Genomic DNA, 18,867 nt, shown 5'->3' on the forward strand with positions numbered 1-18,867 from the left:
CAAAATAACACGACACACGAAAACCCCATTAGGTTTATTTCCTGACCAAACTGAGCGATTTGATCACATCCATCTTGATATCATTGGTCCTCTTCCTCCTTCTGGTGGCAATGCCTATTGTCTAACTATGATCGACAGGTTCACACGTTGGCCGGAGGCGGTCCCGATTCCAGACATCAGCGCCGAGACTGTAGCTCGCACATTCTACGCAACATGGATATCTCGCTTTGGGGTGCCATCCAAAATCACAACCGATCAAGGCCGTCAATTCGAGAGCTCCCTCTTCCTAGCACTGGCAAGAGTACTAGGAATTCAACGAATACGGTCTTCACCATATCACCCGCAAGCAAATGGCCTCGTAGAGGAGCTACACAGACCCCTCAAAGCTGCCATCAAAGCCTATAACACAGAACACTGGTGTACTGCTTTGCCCACTATATTACTCGGTTTCCGTAGCGTCTTCAAAGAAGATCTGAAAGCTACCACCGCGGAATTGGTATACGGCACTAGTCTCAGACTTCCCGGAGAAATATTCGATCCCACTCCGAGGGAAACATCATCAAAAGAACTTATTGAGACTATCAAAGAACATTTTACAAAATTACGACCGCGACCAACATCTTGTCATGCACCACAAAGTATTTTCGTCCACCCTCATTTGAAAGACTGCTCACACGTATTCATTCGGCACGATGGAGTGCGAAAGCCGCTTCAAGCTCCATATGACGGACCATTTCAAGTGATTCAACGACGTGAAAAGACATTCGACATCGATGTCCGTGGAAAAAAAAGAACAGTTTCTCTGGACAGACTGAAACCCGCCTTCCTGGCTTCAGACGTGAACGATTCCAGTCCGTCACCAACAAGAATTACCTTACCTACGCCTCCCGTTCCTCAGACAAGAAAAACACGTTCCGGACGAACTGTCCATTTCCCGGACCGTTTCGAACCGTAAGTTCGCTACTGGGGGGGGAGTGTGCGGCGGCTCACCAAAGACTGTGGCCAACGGTCGCCAAGTGCGGGGACTGCGCGAGAGAATTTTTTGTGACTAGACAGACCTGAAGATAACGCTGATTCAACATGTTATGTTCTCGATGATACAATAAAAGTGGACAGTAACAAGATCATGCGGAATATCCTCCGATATTATTATCCGTACAAACTTTAACTTGTGCAGCGGTTCCACATGATCATACGCTCGACTCTGGTTGTTACTGCAGTTTCTAGCTCGCGTTGAGGTCGATTCAGAATGGCCTTGGAATATCCTCTGGACAGACGAAGCGCATTTTCACTTGGATGGTGCAGTCAACAACTACCGAATTAAGGAACCAGAAAACCAAACACGCAGTCTTAGAAGTTGCATTCACCAAAAGCATAGCTGCCAACTTTTGAAAATGAAAATTCGGGAGATTTTCGCGCAAACCCGTATTTTATTCTAAAACCACTCCCTAATAAATACAATAGGGATTTTTCCAAATAAAATAGGGATTTTCCAAACATAAAAGTTAAAGCGTAGGGAATAAAATCCCTACGCAAAAAAACAAGTGAAATTGGAGGTCAAAACTTCAATGATGTAAAAATAAATATTGTGTTCAATCAGAAACGCTGTGAACAAACATTCTGCGCGAATGGCCCCAAAATCATTGGAAGATGAAGGAAAACACCGTCAATTTTAGAAGAACACTGACTTTTTGTGACACTTGCTTGTTTTTTTTTTCATTTCACATGAGTGATGATGTCACTCTTTCCACCATGACCGATGTTTATGTCCGTAGCACAATTTGTACAAAAAGGGAAAGTCGACCCTCTTCTGGAACATTTGATGAAAGGAAATTCATCGGAATAAGTATCTTTAAAATTGATTAAATATATTTTTGCTTATCAGTATTCATGCTTTGTTATATCGCACGTACGTAACTTAAACAAAAGAAATTTTGACCATATGCGCGTCACTATAATCTTCAATTATTATCCAGGACTATTGGCTGCTAAGCCATTCCCCTGCACGATAGAACAAACAACTTTCTTGTTACCATCAGAGGGTTTGTAAAACTTCCTTAAAAAGGGTATTTCCCTATTTACGACGTGTGACATCATTTCGAAAGGGGAAAAAAAAAGAGGCTTCATGCAGAGACGGCCCTGCTTCATGCCCCACAAGAAATTCCTTAGGGATTGTTTTCATAAGCGGGGATTTTTTTTAATGAAGTAGGAAATTTTTAGGGACAATTAGGGATTTTTGTGATTTTCGTAAAATTTCGGGAGATTTAAGAACTTTTCGGGAGGTCGAGCGATGAAGCTAAAATTCGGGAGATTCCCGAAAAATTCGGGAGACTTGGCAGCTATGCAAAAGTGACGGTATGGTGTGGATTTACTGCACCATTTATTCTCGGTCCCTACTTCTACGAGGAGTTACGTTCTACAGGTCCAGTGGCATGTTCGACCACCAGGAAGCGATATGCATTGCTGCTACAAAACGAAATTGTTCCGGCTCTGCAAGCACGTCACTGCCTTGCAGACACAATCTTTATGCAAGACGGAACTCCTCCACACATTGCAGTGTGTGTTAAGAATGTTCTTAAAACACATTTTACAGAAGAACGTGTCATCAACCGGCACTTCCCTAGTCTATGGCATCTCCAGAACTTAATCCATTCGATTTTTGGCTTTGGGGGCATTTGAAATGTCTGGTAAGTCGTGACAATCCAAGAACTTTATCTCACCTTAAGGGCAGCATTTCACGCCCCTTGCTAAAAATTTCCCCGCACGCTTCGGTCAGTTGTCGAACATGCCATCTTATGATTTCACATGGTATCTGAAAATGATGGCCATCATGTGGAACATGTTTTGTTGGAGTAGCAATTGTAAAAGTGTTTAACAATTGTTCGAATTGTTTGCCTAAATGTGTCATTTCTTAATAAAACGCCATCTGGTGGCGATGGTCTGGTGCAACTAATCCCCCCCAACCAAAACAAATTCCCATTACTTCATGAAGTCCTCCACAAAATTTTCAAATTTTTCTGATGACTGGTTTCGTTTGTAGGGCTACTTTAAAATAGGGTCTTTTAATTATGGACGTTCTGTATATATATATACCATTTCTAGTGTATTTTTTAAAACCGTGGGGAACCCCCTCCAAATTGACAGACTTGGTGACAGTGATAAAGCAAACTCACCAACAGTGACTCATCCACCAATGCCAACATCAGCGTTGTTTCGATAGAAAACCTTATGCAAGCGCCAGTAACAGGAAATTTCAGAAATGAGGTTTCAATTGTACATCCTGCGTTTCATAGGACTCTACTTTGCATATTTCCAGTGATTTACTTTTATTTAGCGCTTTCTATCGATGAAAATGTGAACCATGTTTTTTTTCTGTACCAAAAAATAAATAAAATAAATAAATACCACTTCGTGATAATAGCTTCTTTGCAAACCGCATTTTCATATATATATCAATTCTTTCACCCTGTACTTGTTATTTCAATGTTTAATTTAATTTTTTTTTCTTCCGCACTGTAGGTTTCATCAGCAGGCGCTTGTCGAGGTCAAGATACTGGACCACGTTACAAAGAAAGACCGCGACGGGTTTCACAACGTCATACATATGTTGGACCATTTTTACTTCAGAAATCACTTGTGTATCACGTTCGAACTGATGGGGTGAGCCACACGGAAATTGAGTTTGTTCATCATTACACCCTCGTGCAGAATATTAATACAGTATTCACGTGCAGTTCTTTCTTTCACATGTTTTGTTTTCATTTTGTGTCATTCATTTATTCAAACAGTCTACCACCATAGGCTTATTTACTACCGTTTGAGTTGCGACGGAAGGCTGAGAGTATACCCCTCCGAATCCCTTGGGTATCCCGTACCTCGTGGAAGCCGAATCCCCTTGGAGGGACCACGAAAATGATTATATACATAGTATAAAAATAACCAGCTGCATCTTGACATTTGGCCAGTCGTGACACAGGCCTTCAAAGTTTATCCGCCACGAGTAAGGTTCTCAAAGTGTAGCCAATAGGTCTTTGGGTGGTGAGCTCCCAAGTCAGTCCCAGTGCTCGGTTGAGGCCTTGCCATAACTGCCGGTTTGCAATGAGGCCTGCTAGTGTTCTTTGAGTGGTGGGTTCTCAGGGAAGCCCCAGTGCTCGGCTGAGCCCTTGCTGCCTTGCCACTGTTGTTGGCCAGCCCTGAGATAAGCCAATGGATCTTTGGATGGTGGCCTCCCAGTTGAGCCCAAATTGCTCAGTTTAACTCTTGCTGCCTTTTCGTAGTTGCCAACCGTCTGATATGTCGGCGGCCAATGGGTCTTTGGTGCACTTCTTCTCTGCAACCCCCCCCCCCCCCGGGATTTCGATAAGATGATCCTCCTCGTGGCCTTCCTCTTTGTCTACGTTGAGTTTCCCCAAGCCTGCCCTGCACGCACATATTTTCGCTCTGATTATTGAATTCGCTTTTATATTGAACTCTTTGTTCGTTTGGCCTTTCTGGCTGGACCAAGAACAGCCCATAGGTCATAGTTTCCCAAACTTTTTGTTCCATCGCCTCGCTCAATCGAATCCATAGGATCCTATGTTATACCCGTAGCTTCTACCGCCCCCTGGACCCTTCCATCACCCATCAGGGAAACCGCTGCCCACTTTGGCAAACACTGACTAGGTGCCCTTCTTCGTGGTCTTCTCTGTATAGGAACCTTAGTTGGGATCTCACTCGAAGAGTTAGTCGTCCTTACAAACAACCCAGTTCCAGGATTATCGTCTGGCCTTTGCGCCACTCAGTGGGTCTTTGGGTCTTGGCGGGCCACCATGGTCTTCGTAGTGCATGAGAGAGAGCCCTTGCTCTCGCAGAATTAGTCGTCGGTTCGTTAGGCTTTCGGTTTTGTTTCAGGCTGGTCAGCAGACTGTTATGCCGGCCAACCATTCTTTGATCTCTGCGCCCCCCCCCGACCCTTCTTCTTGGTCCTCTTCTCCGTATTCGTTGTAGGCTCTACACTTGTATGATTTGGCATCTCGGCTGTCAGCTCGATTTTCAACTTGCCGGCCCGCTGTTATGTCAGCCAATGGGTCTTTAATTTGTGCTTTCCCTCGTGTCCTTTCTTCGTAGTCTTCTTCATCCTCTTAGGAAGCTCCCCTTCCCCCCTACCAAGTACGACGTCTCGACTGTCGGTTCATTTCAGCTTTCCTTTTTAATGTGTCAGTATAATATTTAAGAGATACAGCGAAATTATTTTACTTTATCATCTTTTTTACGTATACCCTTTAGAGAGAAAAAAAAATCCGTGGCGTTTCTCCTCTTTAATGTCATAAATTATTCCCTTTGGCCCAATTACATCGAGAGAGAGAAAAAGTTTCATCTCCTATCTCATCAAAATTCTATTCGGTAGCGTATGTGTCATTAGCAGAAATTTCGGGGGGGGGGGGGAATGATGGATTGTAAAAACATGATCCATGCTCATGTATTTATTCGATGAAACACAAATCTGTACAAGAAATTGAATTAAATCTGTTTTTTGAATGGATTTATAAAAATACGTGAAAACATTGTTTTTTGTTATCGAGGCAAAATTAAACTAAACTAAAATTCATCCAATTGGGGTTGCCTGATTAGAAAACTGAGAAAGGAGGACGTCTACGCGCTCACCATTGAAAACGTCACTTTTCCCGGCTTTCACAACAAATGGCGTCACTATACTGACAAAAAAAATTACCACAGTAATTTTTCCCAACTAAAACAGAACCGCTAAACAAAGAGAAAATAGCGGGGCGTCCTCTCTTCAATTGTTACGAGTTCTTCCCACCGTCTGGTCAATTTTATTGCTTTGCACGGGGCAAAGTAAAAGGTTTTCTTTGGCAAAGAATCTTGTCTTTTGTTGCATTGGCATTTCTGAAAGCCTTGTTAAGGTATACCCTACTACTACTACTAAACCACACATGTACCTCGTCCATATTTCTTTGCGGAACCTCTAACGAATTGGTACATGCGAGAATGTGTGTGCACGTGTAGTGAAACCTGACGTAAAGTTTGTTTCTGCGTAATGCTTGTTATGTGTAGTGCTGCGATCTGCCACCAGTTTTTCTAACTATGAGTGAAGTGTAATGACTGAATAATTAATCGTTGTAGGCCTGTTGCTCTCTGTGGCGAGACTTTTTAATGGGGAGATCGGCTCGCATTTGCGCCTCGAAGTTGGGAACCACAGGAAACCAACTTCAGCCGACCACCACCATGGCGACGGTGGGGTTCGAACCCGGATCTTCGCGATGCGAGTCCATCATTATGACCACTCGACCACCACAGCGGCTAAGGTATACCCTGAACACTTCCCCTTACTTCCCACTTCAGTGCAGAGCACTAGCTGTCGGTGAACTAACAATAGTATTCTCGAAATGGATGTCGCGGTTTCCCTCTTCCAGAGCTGTTTTTCGGACTGTCTTTTTTATATTATCCAGGTGCAAACTGAGCCGCGGTTAGTATAGCATCTGATTTGCTAGTAGTCAATTTGGGTTCTTGTATTATGGAAATTTCGACGGTGATCAGTCAAAAGTAAACAAGTGTGGAAAAAGACAAACAAATATATCAATGAATATCAATCAGCTCATAAGCTCATATCAATGAAGAGATATACGTTTTCCCACAAGAAATTCCCCAGAAAAAGAAAAGTAAAATAATTCCGGAAATCTGGAAAGCAGAGTGAAAGGTCGAATTTTCTGTAAGAGGACGCTTGAAATGTCATCGAAAAGGAGGTCGTTTGAAAACCCTACGTACAATGCATATGTTTAGGTGCTGCCATCTACCTTATGAAGCCGAAACTAATAATGACTGATTGTTCTTATGAGTGTAATTCAAATGTTGTGAGGTCTGTAAGTGACGGGATTTTTTTCCAAAGGGAGGTCTACTTACATTCGCGGCTCGAAGTTAAGAAACCAAGAGAAAAAAACGTCAGCCAACCAACACCGTGGGGGTCGAATTCTGAACCTCAGGAACGAATTTTCACCATATTAAATCATCGATTGACTCTAATATAACTCTCAAACATCTAAATAAGTGTGTTGGCCAAACGTTTTCTTGCCCGTGCCACTATCTGAGGCAGCACTATCTGAAACGTGTCATACATTTTATAAACGTCGCTTCCAATCAGAAGAGGGCATCAAATATCCCATACATGCAAAATGTCTCATAATGTGAAAGTTTATCTCCCAGTGTCCCCCAAAAATTGAAATGAAATTTCAAAAAAAAAAAAAAATTACCGCTTGCCACACCTAGTACCATGGCGTGTCAAGCACGCGTGCCACAAACTGACCACCCTCAGATCTAAACGATCACGAAGATGAAAAAAAAAGCTTGGATGGGTAATTAATTAATTAAGACCCAATCAGCGCAGGTCACGTTTCTTTGACTAATTGTCATGAACAGTTACAAACCTGCACGCTTTGAGGTTAAATATCCGTTTAAAAACATTGGAAGCTATATAACTTCTTTCTTTTTCCTTTTCGGCAACACGATTTAAAAGAATCCCCCCCACCCCGCCCTTCCCCTAGTGATCAGACAGACCTTCAACACGATACTTACACATAAATCCTGCCTTTTTTCACTTCGAAATAAAGAAGGCACAAAAGGCACTTTTTGAACAGAAGAAACAAGTATAACTTTGGCATCACAGAAATACTGGAGAATGCATACCATCTTCGAACAAAAGTATGGCATCAGTGTGATCCCTGCAGCCCATGGCTGTTGTCATGCTTTTTTTTAATGATTTTCGAGACATTAATTGGAGCAGCAAACCTGTTATCAGTTCAACAATGGATGACGAGCCAGTTCTCTTTTATAGATGAAATAAGGAATACATATAATATACACACACACTACTTTCCGGAATTCCTTAGTTAGTTAGAAATTCCTCAGAGGAATGTTTATGAGCTGCATATGCGGTTTTAGTAGCAACGATAGTCAATTCCAGCCGGTCTTCTATTTGATAAAGTCTCTCCGCAGACCTTCAACCCGACACTTGAAAAACGGGAAAAATTCAAGAATTTACCATCTTCACTTCAAAATATAGAAGACAGATGGTTGCACTAACAAAAAACGAAACGAGTGCAACTCTGACAACTTAAATCCGTTAGGGCCGCACACATTCCGACATGTACCGCTTCGTCGTCGAAATTTCACAGACGAATGTGTAAGAGGTGCATGTGCGGCGAAGTTGTAGTAGCAGTTAGTCATCAATTTGAGAAAGGCTTTCTGCCGACAGACATTCAAAACGATACTTGAGTAACTGTAAAATTCAGGAATCCGCCATTTTCTTCAAAATACAGAAGACATCAGCATGGCCCCCCACATCCTGAAGCAGGGCCCCTAGGCTGAGATCTTTTACGGGCCCCCACGACCAGACTTTCACGGGGACCCCTTTATGATGGATTTTATAGCGTGAAAAAACAAAAAAATGATTAAAATCCTCCCGGGCCCCAGGGCTAGACCCTTTTCAGCCCACCCCTTGTGAGGGCCATGGAACCAGTATAACGCGAAACACATATAAAACTGACGGCATAAATACGATAGGGCCGTTTATCGTACTATCAATTTCCGTTTGGGACTTGGGCATGCAGTTGCACGGAAATTAAGAAATTTTAATGACAGTTTAACGTGAAAAATAAGACAATTGTAGTTTTCATTTCGTAATATGGAAGCCAGATGGCAGCACCACTAGACCTTAGAACATGCACAACGTTGACAGCATAAATCCTTTAGGGCTACACGCGCACTCAGAGCACAGGTTCCGGTGAGAACCAATTCATGAGAAATTCCCCAGAGGAATGATTTCGAAGTGTATGATGTATGGTTTAGTAGTTGTAACACTTCTCGAACATGAAAAACGCATACCTCTGACATCATAAATAACAGGATCGATCAGAGTGTGAACGAATACGCTTTGACTGACTGGCTGACTGAGCTAGATGCATGAATAACAATAAATGACGTGAAAGCGTATTCGTGAATAACACGAATAAGATTTCCCCTTCATTTATTGTATTTAGTGTTATATTATACAGTCGAACCCCGTTATAGCGAAAATCTCGTTTTAACGAACACTTATAATCCCCCAAATAAGTTTACATAGGAACAATAGGTAACCTGGAATTCCTTTATAACGAAATTTCGTTGTAACGAAGTGATTCTTCCGGTCTCTTAGAGTTTGTTATAATGGGATTCGACTGTATTTAATTTATCAATTGAACTCTTATGTAATAATATAAGGGTGTGTACAGGGTGTGCCATAAATTCGTAAGTAATTCAAAAATTCATTGAAATAGAAGGAACGGATATATTTGAATGCGATTTGCGAAAAAAGTTATTCTCATAACGGGAAGATTTTTTTTAGTAAGGGAAAAAAATTCATTCAAAATTTTTGTCGATAGAGGACGTTGCACGAAAGCAAATCCCAGAAGTTTGGACCCGAGCCTTTCTCCAATCTCTTTTGTGTCCGGAACGTTCCTAAAGCTTCAGCCCGTGATTCGTGGTACAGGTGAAACTAACTCCAATAGTACGTTATTCACTAATGTCAGCATCACAAAAAAAAAAAAACATATTTGAGCTCCAATAACAAAAAATTCAGAAATGAGCTGCTAATTATACACCCTGTTATTTATGGGACTCTGGTTTGCATATTTCCAGTGATTTGTTTTTATGAAGCGCCATCTATCGATATCGATGAAATTTGAACTAAATTTCGGTTCTTTACCAAAAAAAATCGCTATTCGTGGAAATATTTATTTTCACAAATCGCATTCAAATGTTTACACACACCACAATTCCTCTTCAATTTTTATTTCCTTTTGAACTATTTACGAATTTATGGGATACACTGTTTTATAGACGCATTTATGCGGTCGTCATCTCAAACGTGAAATTTCATTTTTAGCTCATGTACTATTTGGAATGCACAGCAATCAATGGATTGAGTTTGTTTTTGTATTTATACAGGTTGAACTTGTACGAGTTAATCAAAAAGAACAATTATCAAGGATTTAGTTTAGGCCTCATAAGGCGCTTCGCTTTCTCTCTTATCCAATGTCTTCGTCTTCTGCACAAAGAGAACATTATTCACTGCGACCTCAAACCAGTAAGTTCACTCTTCCTTTTATTTTTAAACTTCCAATCTCAACACTATAACTAACGTGTGCAACAAATGGAAAAGCTATATTGAAAAGGAGGCGGGAGGAGCAGGCTTCATATTAAAGTTATCCTTTATAGAAATTTATTATTATCACACAGAAGTTATTTTAACCATGCGAATATATAATTTTCTCTGATAGCAGTCTATTTTCCTATTTTCCAGGAAAATATTTTATTGAAGAGCCGAGGAAGCAGCTCCATTAAAGTCATCGACTTTGGCAGCTCGTGTTTCTCGAATCAGCGAGTTTACACGTACATACAGTCGAGGTTTTACAGGTCCCCAGAAGTGAGTATCAGTGTGGGGGGCTAGGTCAATTGCCCTCAAAATCGAGAAGGGCTTTTTCCTTTTTTTTAAACCGAACACGGTCCATGCTCTATCGCCGTCGGTGAATTTTAACATTTCTCCAATGGGACTGGATCGTGTTGGACTTTATTAAACGAGAATGATAAAAATAATTCATAAAACTTAAAATGAAATAAAACAACGTGCAGATATACAGTGATTATATAGAAGTAGAACATATCAATTCAAGATGCGATGACACCAAGTTAACACGAAAAAAAAATTATACAATATACAAATGGGTGAGGGGCGCACTGCAAAAGGGTTGCGCACTCGTAAAAAGCACGTAAGAACAGCCAGTACTCTGGATCACGAGCAAATCCTAGGTCGATAATCTTGACCCTTGTAGATCTTCTGACCATTTGTCGGTGGGTTCTATGTGGTCGTTTCTGGTCGTACCACGAACAATCTACCCAGAACGATCCAACCCACGCGGCATAGGCGGAGATTGACTTGGAAGTCTGGGGGGGGGGGCACGATGATGATGATGATGTTAGCTCATATATACATATATACATTAGATCAGTCGACTCCACCTTTGATGCTGGGGAAGGGGGGGGGATGCCCCCCCCGCCCCGCCCCCCCCCCGTATCTCCGCCCATGCCACGCGAGTAAAGGGAATCCCAGAAGGGACAGAGACAGGGTCGTGTCTGGTTTGAGACGGTCGTGCCATGGACAATCTACGGATTTGCTTGCAAGTAGCGTATGAAATCAGTAAGTTGTCTCTAATTCTCCTTCTGCCGTATGCAGCTCAGTCATTGTCTGTGCATGGTTTCAGCCGGCCGGGGGAAGTAGAACTGGCAAGCCGTCTCATAGAAAAGGGGGACCAAAATCGAAGGGTTTGAATGTTCAACGTGTTCCCACAAATGGCCCATTGCCCTCAGTCTGATTTTCGTCATTGTCAGTGAGCTATAAGGAAACATCACTTTCACTGAGCTATAAGGCGAGGGAGTAGAGAGATTTTCAACTTTCTCAAACATGTTATTTTAGTAATCAGTAATCATGCAATAACTATGATATGCAAACATTATGTGCAGTTTATGCTTGAGAATTGGAAAATCGATCAGCGAACGAGTGACAACGACCAAGACAGAGAGTGTTGATGCATCTGCCAGAAAAATATTTTTACAAGCGTCCTCTGCTGTTGACTTAAAAAACTAATATCTGTATTGATGCATGTTATAGCAATATGCTTTTATGTATTTGTCCTTCAAGAGAAATTCATGTTGTGAATTACCATTTTGATGAAACTCGTAAAAGTTTAATTCAATCATAGATAAATTTGATTCAGTGAAATATTGGTTGGTATATATATATTTTTTTTAATTAATTGTGCTTACCAAGCTTCGTTCCATTTCGAGATAGTTTAGGTTTCGATATTTGTCCGTGTAAAAATAAATTAGTTTCGTTTTTTATTGCTATCATCCTTGGCTATAGATCATACTTCTTGATTTCACATTTATAAAGTTTGGTGTGATATCTTTATACTTTCTATCATTTCTTTTATCGGACCCCCCCCCCCCCCCCCGTGCTTATTGGAAATGAACTCCATATCCACAGAAAGGAACATTAATAAAAGCGCAGTGTTTTCTATGGTAAAAGTAGAATGCCGACAAATAGCTAAAAAATATATTGGATGGATTTTTTTTTCGGCTACCTTTGTACTTTAATCAACTGCCGTGTGTTATATGTTCCACGATGAGTCTGGCGTTCCGTCATTCATTCATGTTGCATATTATAAAAGGAAAAAAAGAGATGTGAACGTCGTTTCACTTGATGTCCGAGTAAGAATAATCTGCCTAATATTAAGTTACATAAAGGATTTACCCGCCATGTCAAGAAATCGATGGACAGGGCAAACAAACTGTCTTTCTGAAATTGAGGTGAAGGCAATCGGCTCATTTTTATTTTCTTACGTTTGCTTATTGAAAAACATTTCAGCATAAGGGCAATCGCCTCACTGTGCTGTTATTTATATTATTCGTACTTTCGTATGGTTATTTTTGAATCGAAATATCATCCGCTCTTCTGAATAACAATTATTAAAGTTAATAAACTTACTAAGTTATTAATTATTCTGATACGGAAAAAAAAGAAAACAAAATGAAAATGCGGTATTTTTTAGTGCACGCAGCCCGGTCAATCACCACAAAGGCAAGTTTTTTTTTTTTAACGTGATCAGCAATTTGCTATCATTTTAACGCCGTAGCTGTGTCAGAATTTGTTTTCGGGTGTTTGTGGGAACTTAATTGTGCATTTATGCGTGTCGTGCATGCATGGATGTGTCCAGGTCTGCCATCTAACTTCAAAATACTGAATTGACAATTAATGAGTATTCTCTGGAGTGCAGTTTTTAAAAACTGAAATGTCCATTACTCGCTGTGGCGGGACTGCTCTGGAAGTGCTATTATTTCTATCTTCCATGTTGAAAATGAGATATTAGCAAATTGAGCCGATATTTTTCCGATTGTAACTTATTGTTGTGATCGCTCTGTGGCGAAACCAAGACTTCGCGTTGCTTACCTCACAAAGATTTTTTTTTGTCGCACTTGCAGGTAATCCTGGGTTTACCGTACGGACCGCCGATCGACATGTGGAGTCTAGGCTGCATACTAGCCGAACTCTACACAGGCTACCCATTGTTTCCCGGTGAAAACGAGGCTGACCAGTTGGCGTGCATCATGGAGATATTTGGACCACCTCCGACTATTGTTCTCGAAGCCGCTTCAAGAAGAAGGCTCTTCTTCGGTACGTTATTCAACACGTCAAACTGACAATTCAAACAAGGGTTTTGATCGGATATCGAGACTGGAAGTCACCTTTTTTTTTTTTTTTTTTTTTCAATGATATTTTTATGCAATTTTTTTTCAAAAAATTGCTAAGTTGTAAAATATGAATAAATTTTTTCTTGGAATAAAACTATTTACATAATCACATAATCGTTCATCGGTGGTATTAATATGAATCGACATTTATCATTGATTGCAGATTCTAAAGGTACTCCACGAACCCTGACGAATAGCAAAGGCAAAAAACGCAAACCGAGCTCCAAAACTCTGGGTTCTGTCATAGGATGTAGCGACGAAGACTTCGTCAACTTTCTGTGCAAGTGCTTAGAGTAAGCTTATCTCTTGATTGCGTACAAAATTTAGAATAGATTTCAACTAAATTCATGTGCATTAAAAGCCTGTTATAACAAGTACGTATTATAACGAGAATCTCGCTATAACGAGTGATTTGCAAGTGATTGTCTAATTGCTAATGTTAAAAATACAAAATTTATTCGGTTATAGCTAGTTGAAAATTTGTAAGCATTCGCTATAACGCCAAAAGAATTCTCAAAAATTCTAGTTCAAAATGCTTCTTTCTCTTCTAGAATTTAATATGATGACTCTTGCCATGATACACATGCTCCTCGTAAAAATTACTTTGAGGTACAGTCGGCCGCGCTTAATCATATAAAAGGATACCTCCATTTATTCGAAAGCAATCCTCCTGCACCAATTTTTTTTCCCATATAGAGATAATGAGAGAGAGAGATAAGCTGCCCTTTTTAACTTCCCAATGTTAACATTTACTAGAGAATAAACTGCTACTAATCGAATAAATTTGTTACTTTCCCCCGCTTCATCGAATATTACGATTCACACGACAAGTGTTAAAGCGTTAAGTGCTAATACACATTACCAAATATGTATGTAGTATTTTTATTGGATGAATCATTAGGAGTTAATGGCAAATATGTTTCTAAGTTAAGACGGGAAAAGAAACCTAAACTTGAGAGTGGGTACTGGCTTCTAATTATCTAAGTTTGCATACAGTACTACATTTAATTATTTTGTTTTTGTTCTCTGTTGAGCCCATAGAGAGCGCTAACTCTCTCAATAAGAAATAAAAATCTTTACTATTGTCATCGCTGTAATTCAATATAATTTCCATTTCATTTTGATGTGCGATTTATTCTGGAAGCTATGTCGATATAGATCGTTCATCAGTTTCAAATATACAAATTATAATGATGGTATTAAACAGCAATTGAATTGTTCCTCCGCATAATCGTATATTTTGTGCTGGAACCGTTGATGCCCGTTTTTACGGGGGCGGTTGTATTTTGAACGAAGAATGAACGCAGAAAAGTCAAATTGTTTTAACTCGCTTCTTGCTCTTATTTTTGGGCTTCCTCACTATACGCATGGGTTATGTGATGATTTTATTCGACTTTTGTTTCTTCCAGTGACTAAGAGACCGCGGGATGTGAACTTCCCGTTTGAACTCGTTCCCAAGTGACCGAAAAAATCGTGCTAAAAAAACTTTCCATTTAGCGAGAAAATGTTGACGATTCCATGCATCCATGGAAGTGAGCAGTGACAGTCATAATAATTGAGAATTTCAATTGTTTGGTCGGTCGGCAAAATCGCTTTGATAATATGAAATTCTATACAACAACATTTTAGAGAATAAACTGCTATGTGACCAAATATCCATTCCCATGTCTAGAGTGGTTTGGCAACAAATACGAACAACGCCAAACCACTCTATGGAATGTATATTTGGTCTCATAGCAGTTTATTCTCTAAGACGTTGGTGCATAGCATTTCGTATTATCAAAGCGATTTTGCCGATCGACCAAACAATTAAAATTCTCAATTATTTTCGCACAAGTGTAATTTTGGGACATTTAAGCACAACCAACCCCCTTCTTAATTTTTTTCCCTTTCTACCCCTACTTTCTTTTCTGCCTTCTTTAAGGGGTTAGGGGCCGTTCAAGTATTACGTCATCATCGATGGGGGGGGGGGGGTTCCGATTTGCTGACTTTTGATGACAAGTGGGGAGGGGGGGTTTGGATAATGCTTACGTTAGCAACTACCCTTTATGGAAATATGAATTGGAATTAAGAGGGGCAGTGCTGATGATGAAATTTTGCTGACAAGGGGGGGGGGGTCAAAAATGGCTAAAAATTTGCTTACGTAATACTTGAACGGCCCCTTAGGAGCTGTATCAACACCTTCTACAGTAGAAAGCCTCCACGCGAAACTTTGGCGTCACCCAAGTCGCCCATTTCATCTGTACCCATTGGATATAGCAGTCCGACGTATGTAAAATCTTTACTTTTTTTGGCGTATATCCAATGATTATACATAGGTGAAATGAGCGACTTCAGTGACATCACAAGCTTCGCGCGGAGGCTTTCTGCTATATAATGTGTTGGCTGTATATTCACACCATATTGTTAAAGTTAAACCATTTTATTTTATTTTTTTATTTGCACTTTAGTTTGGATCATATCCACTAGTATACGGATGATTTCCACTTTGATAATGCTAAATCCAACAGAGTATATGGAACGATTAATTATCGTTATTATTCATCACTGATTTATTTGTTGACGATTGAATTTATGAATTTAATTAATCGTTTTGATTATTAACGATTAATTAATTTGGAAATTAATATGGACATACACTTTTTTCCTCTCAATTTTGGAAAATAAATTATTACCGCATCGTGACCGCGATATTATTTGTTTCTTGTTGCCAATCAAAAAAATATAATCACTATAGCGAGAGCTGTACTTCTCGCCACGTTCGTAGTTGGAGCACGACCCCCGAACCCCACCGACTAGTAGTCGGATCACGTCTTAAAGAAAAATACAAAAGAATTGGCACAAGTCTTTCGATCTCGTTGTCACGACTTCGTGTGGATACAGTCCCCTTATTTACAAGCTATATTTAGTAAGAAAGAAACAAATGGAAGAGACACAGGAAGAGAAAAACACGCACACACAGGAAGTGTCCCCGAATTCCCCATGTGCAGAAATGCACCTTGCGTAACTGCCTATGCACCTAATAGACACGTACGCACGGTCTAGAGCTCTGTTCATTTGTTAATATTAAAATGAAACGATCTAAAAGGCGCGTTGATGCAGATAAAGCAAGCATTTTCTATAATTTCATAATCCGACAGATCAAAAAAATGCAAATTCACTTATAACGATAATTCCTCTCGTGATTGGGAACTACCGTTATAACGAACTTTTACTGTATTTGTTTACATATATTATTCTGACGAAACTATTTTGTGTCCGTAATTAACGAGATACATGTGATGTTCTGAAAATGTTTTATTTATATTTTTGTACAAAAATACAGTCTAACTGAGAATGGCGTCGTCGTTAAGTACTGTAGTATCAAACTGCAATGAGAGAGAGAGAGAGAGACAGGATTTATATATACATAGGTGATCGCATGACCTCTGATGTGGGACACGGTGACGCTCGTTAACTAGTGAATTTTTTCTGAGGTGTACTTTTTCTTTCCCCACACTCTCATCGTAATAATTCCGATTTTCAATAACAAAACGTTGAGACTCGCAGATGATGACTACGAGCGAAACGGCGAGCCAGACGGAAGCCATTTGGCATTATGCCAGTATTCGTGTCTTCTAAATCAATAAGGGGACCTCAGATAAATGTTCGCAATCTTAGAGAACATAAGTTTTAATGATAACTGGAAAGGTGATAGAAATCGACAACGTCATTGGTCATCAGGTTTCAGTGCTCTCTTCCGATAAGCAATTGCAAGTTTTTATAAAAAAATTTAAGAAAAAATATATATACAAGAACGTATATCGTGGATGTTGTTCAGCTGGGAATTCCGTCAATTGGATCGTGGGAAGAGAAAGTTGGGGCCATCGTGAAAATAAATTAGAGCAAGTATTGTAGAAAAACAAACTTTTGTTCAATTATACGAGGAATCGACATTAGACACGTACTAACATACATTTTCTCTTTGAAACATAATGTCTCATTAACCCTCAAATGCTCCGAACGTACAAGATAAAAACAATGCTGTTAGAGAAAACGATTGGATAGGCTCACACGCGTCTGATAGATTAAGTCACATTCATTCTATTTTAAAGTGTGTTTTTCAATTCTACGGGATGAATTTTACCTAATCTACCAAATGAAACGGAGTGATAGCAGAGGCGCATTTATGGCTTTGTCGCCTGTGGGCTACACGGATTTTGTGCCCTTCCCCCAATTCTAATCTGATTTTCTTGACTATTCCTCCCTCGAATTCGCCCCCGTGCTATAACCCACTTGCCCCCCCCCTCCTCCTATAAGTACACCCGTGTCCCTAATTCACTCTATCGGTTACGCCCATGTTCACACACTCTCTAAGTTACTCTTTTAGTAATTCACATGCTTGCACACTGTTTCGATCACTCACATAGTTGCACAGGTTCCAGGTCACTTTTAGTCACTCACTAACATGGTTCCTTGCTTTATATGCCACTCTTTTGATCATTTACACATTTACACATGCTCTAGGTCAAAGGGTTCTCATTTTCTTTTTTCACCTGCTGCGCCCCCTTCCCCATAATCAACGCTTATTCATGGCTTTCCATAGCAGTTAAAATAAGGAATCACTTCGGAGAACCTTTGTTATAGAGCCACCGCTCCACGGCGCTCCTACCGAAGGTTGGTGGATTCCGCGGCATACAGTTTGAGAACCCCTATTCTAGATCACTCTTTTGGTCATTCACATGCTTGCACGTGGTCTAGATCACTATTTTGGTCACTCAGCAATCGTTATTTACGTGTTTTGTTTACAAAATTTGAGTTGTGCTTGTTTAGGATGGCTCATTCTTCTAGTGCTACTGATAATGCTTTGAAAAGACAAATAAAAATAAAAACTTCACAAGAAAAATTGGATACATTGACGAAAACTATTCTTGGCGGAAGTAAGTCATTACCTGGTCCGCCGTTACGGAATCAACGAATCTACATTGAGATATATCAAGAAAAAGGAATTTGAAATTCGCTCAGCCATGGCTGTAGCTGCACCCGTGGCAATCAAAACTTTGCAGCGCCTACGGGATCCACGTGTTTCTCGTACAGAAAATGCTGTTTTTTGTGGGTACAAGACCACCGTCATTTTCAGATCTGCGAATCCGTGAGCATTGAAGGGAAGGATAAACCAAAGCTCCCAGTATTTTGGACGAACAATAAAAAGGCTTGGACTATGAAAATACTTTTTCTGGACTGGTTAAAACGGTGTTTTGTTCTGGAAGTCAGGAGTTACCTTTTTAGGAGTTAAACAAAAAAAAAAACGTATGGTTTTGGTTATTTTCGTATTCGCGGTCACCCCTGGAACGTAACCCCAGCGAATGCGGGGGGGGGGGGGCGACTGTATAGTGTAAATGTGAACAAGAAAAAAAACGCTCATCCGTAAGATTGAAAAAAAAAATACTACACCGAAAATTCTAAAATTTTATAGATTTTAGAATATTTTTAATATATATCATTAATATTCTAATTTTTTTGATTTTAGAATATTTTTATATATTATTA

The 18,867-nt window shown here is 40.0% G+C and overlaps 1 protein-coding gene across 3 annotated transcripts in view; it reads left to right on the forward strand.

Annotated features, from left to right (window-relative positions):
* Window positions 1-18,867, forward strand: part of LOC149088400 (dual specificity tyrosine-phosphorylation-regulated kinase 4-like) — an 86,283-nt gene that overhangs the window by 51,299 nt on the left and 16,117 nt on the right. For all 3 annotated transcript variants that reach the window (XM_089247488.1, XM_089247489.1, XM_089247490.1), the window contains exons 5-9: window positions 3,520-3,660; window positions 9,979-10,117; window positions 10,334-10,456; window positions 13,069-13,261; window positions 13,502-13,631. In XM_089247488.1, the coding sequence (XP_089103614.1) occupies window positions 3,520-3,660; window positions 9,979-10,117; window positions 10,334-10,456; window positions 13,069-13,261; window positions 13,502-13,631 (726 nt within the window). The remainder of the gene's footprint in view (window positions 1-3,519; window positions 3,661-9,978; window positions 10,118-10,333; window positions 10,457-13,068; window positions 13,262-13,501; window positions 13,632-18,867) is intronic.

Source organism: Pholcus phalangioides, unplaced genomic scaffold (genome assembly GCF_987345545.1).
Source record: "Pholcus phalangioides strain wild (caught in Gottingen) unplaced genomic scaffold, Ppha-v1.0 ptg000003l_1, whole genome shotgun sequence".
Classification (NCBI taxonomy): Eukaryota; Metazoa; Arthropoda; class Arachnida; order Araneae; family Pholcidae; genus Pholcus; species Pholcus phalangioides.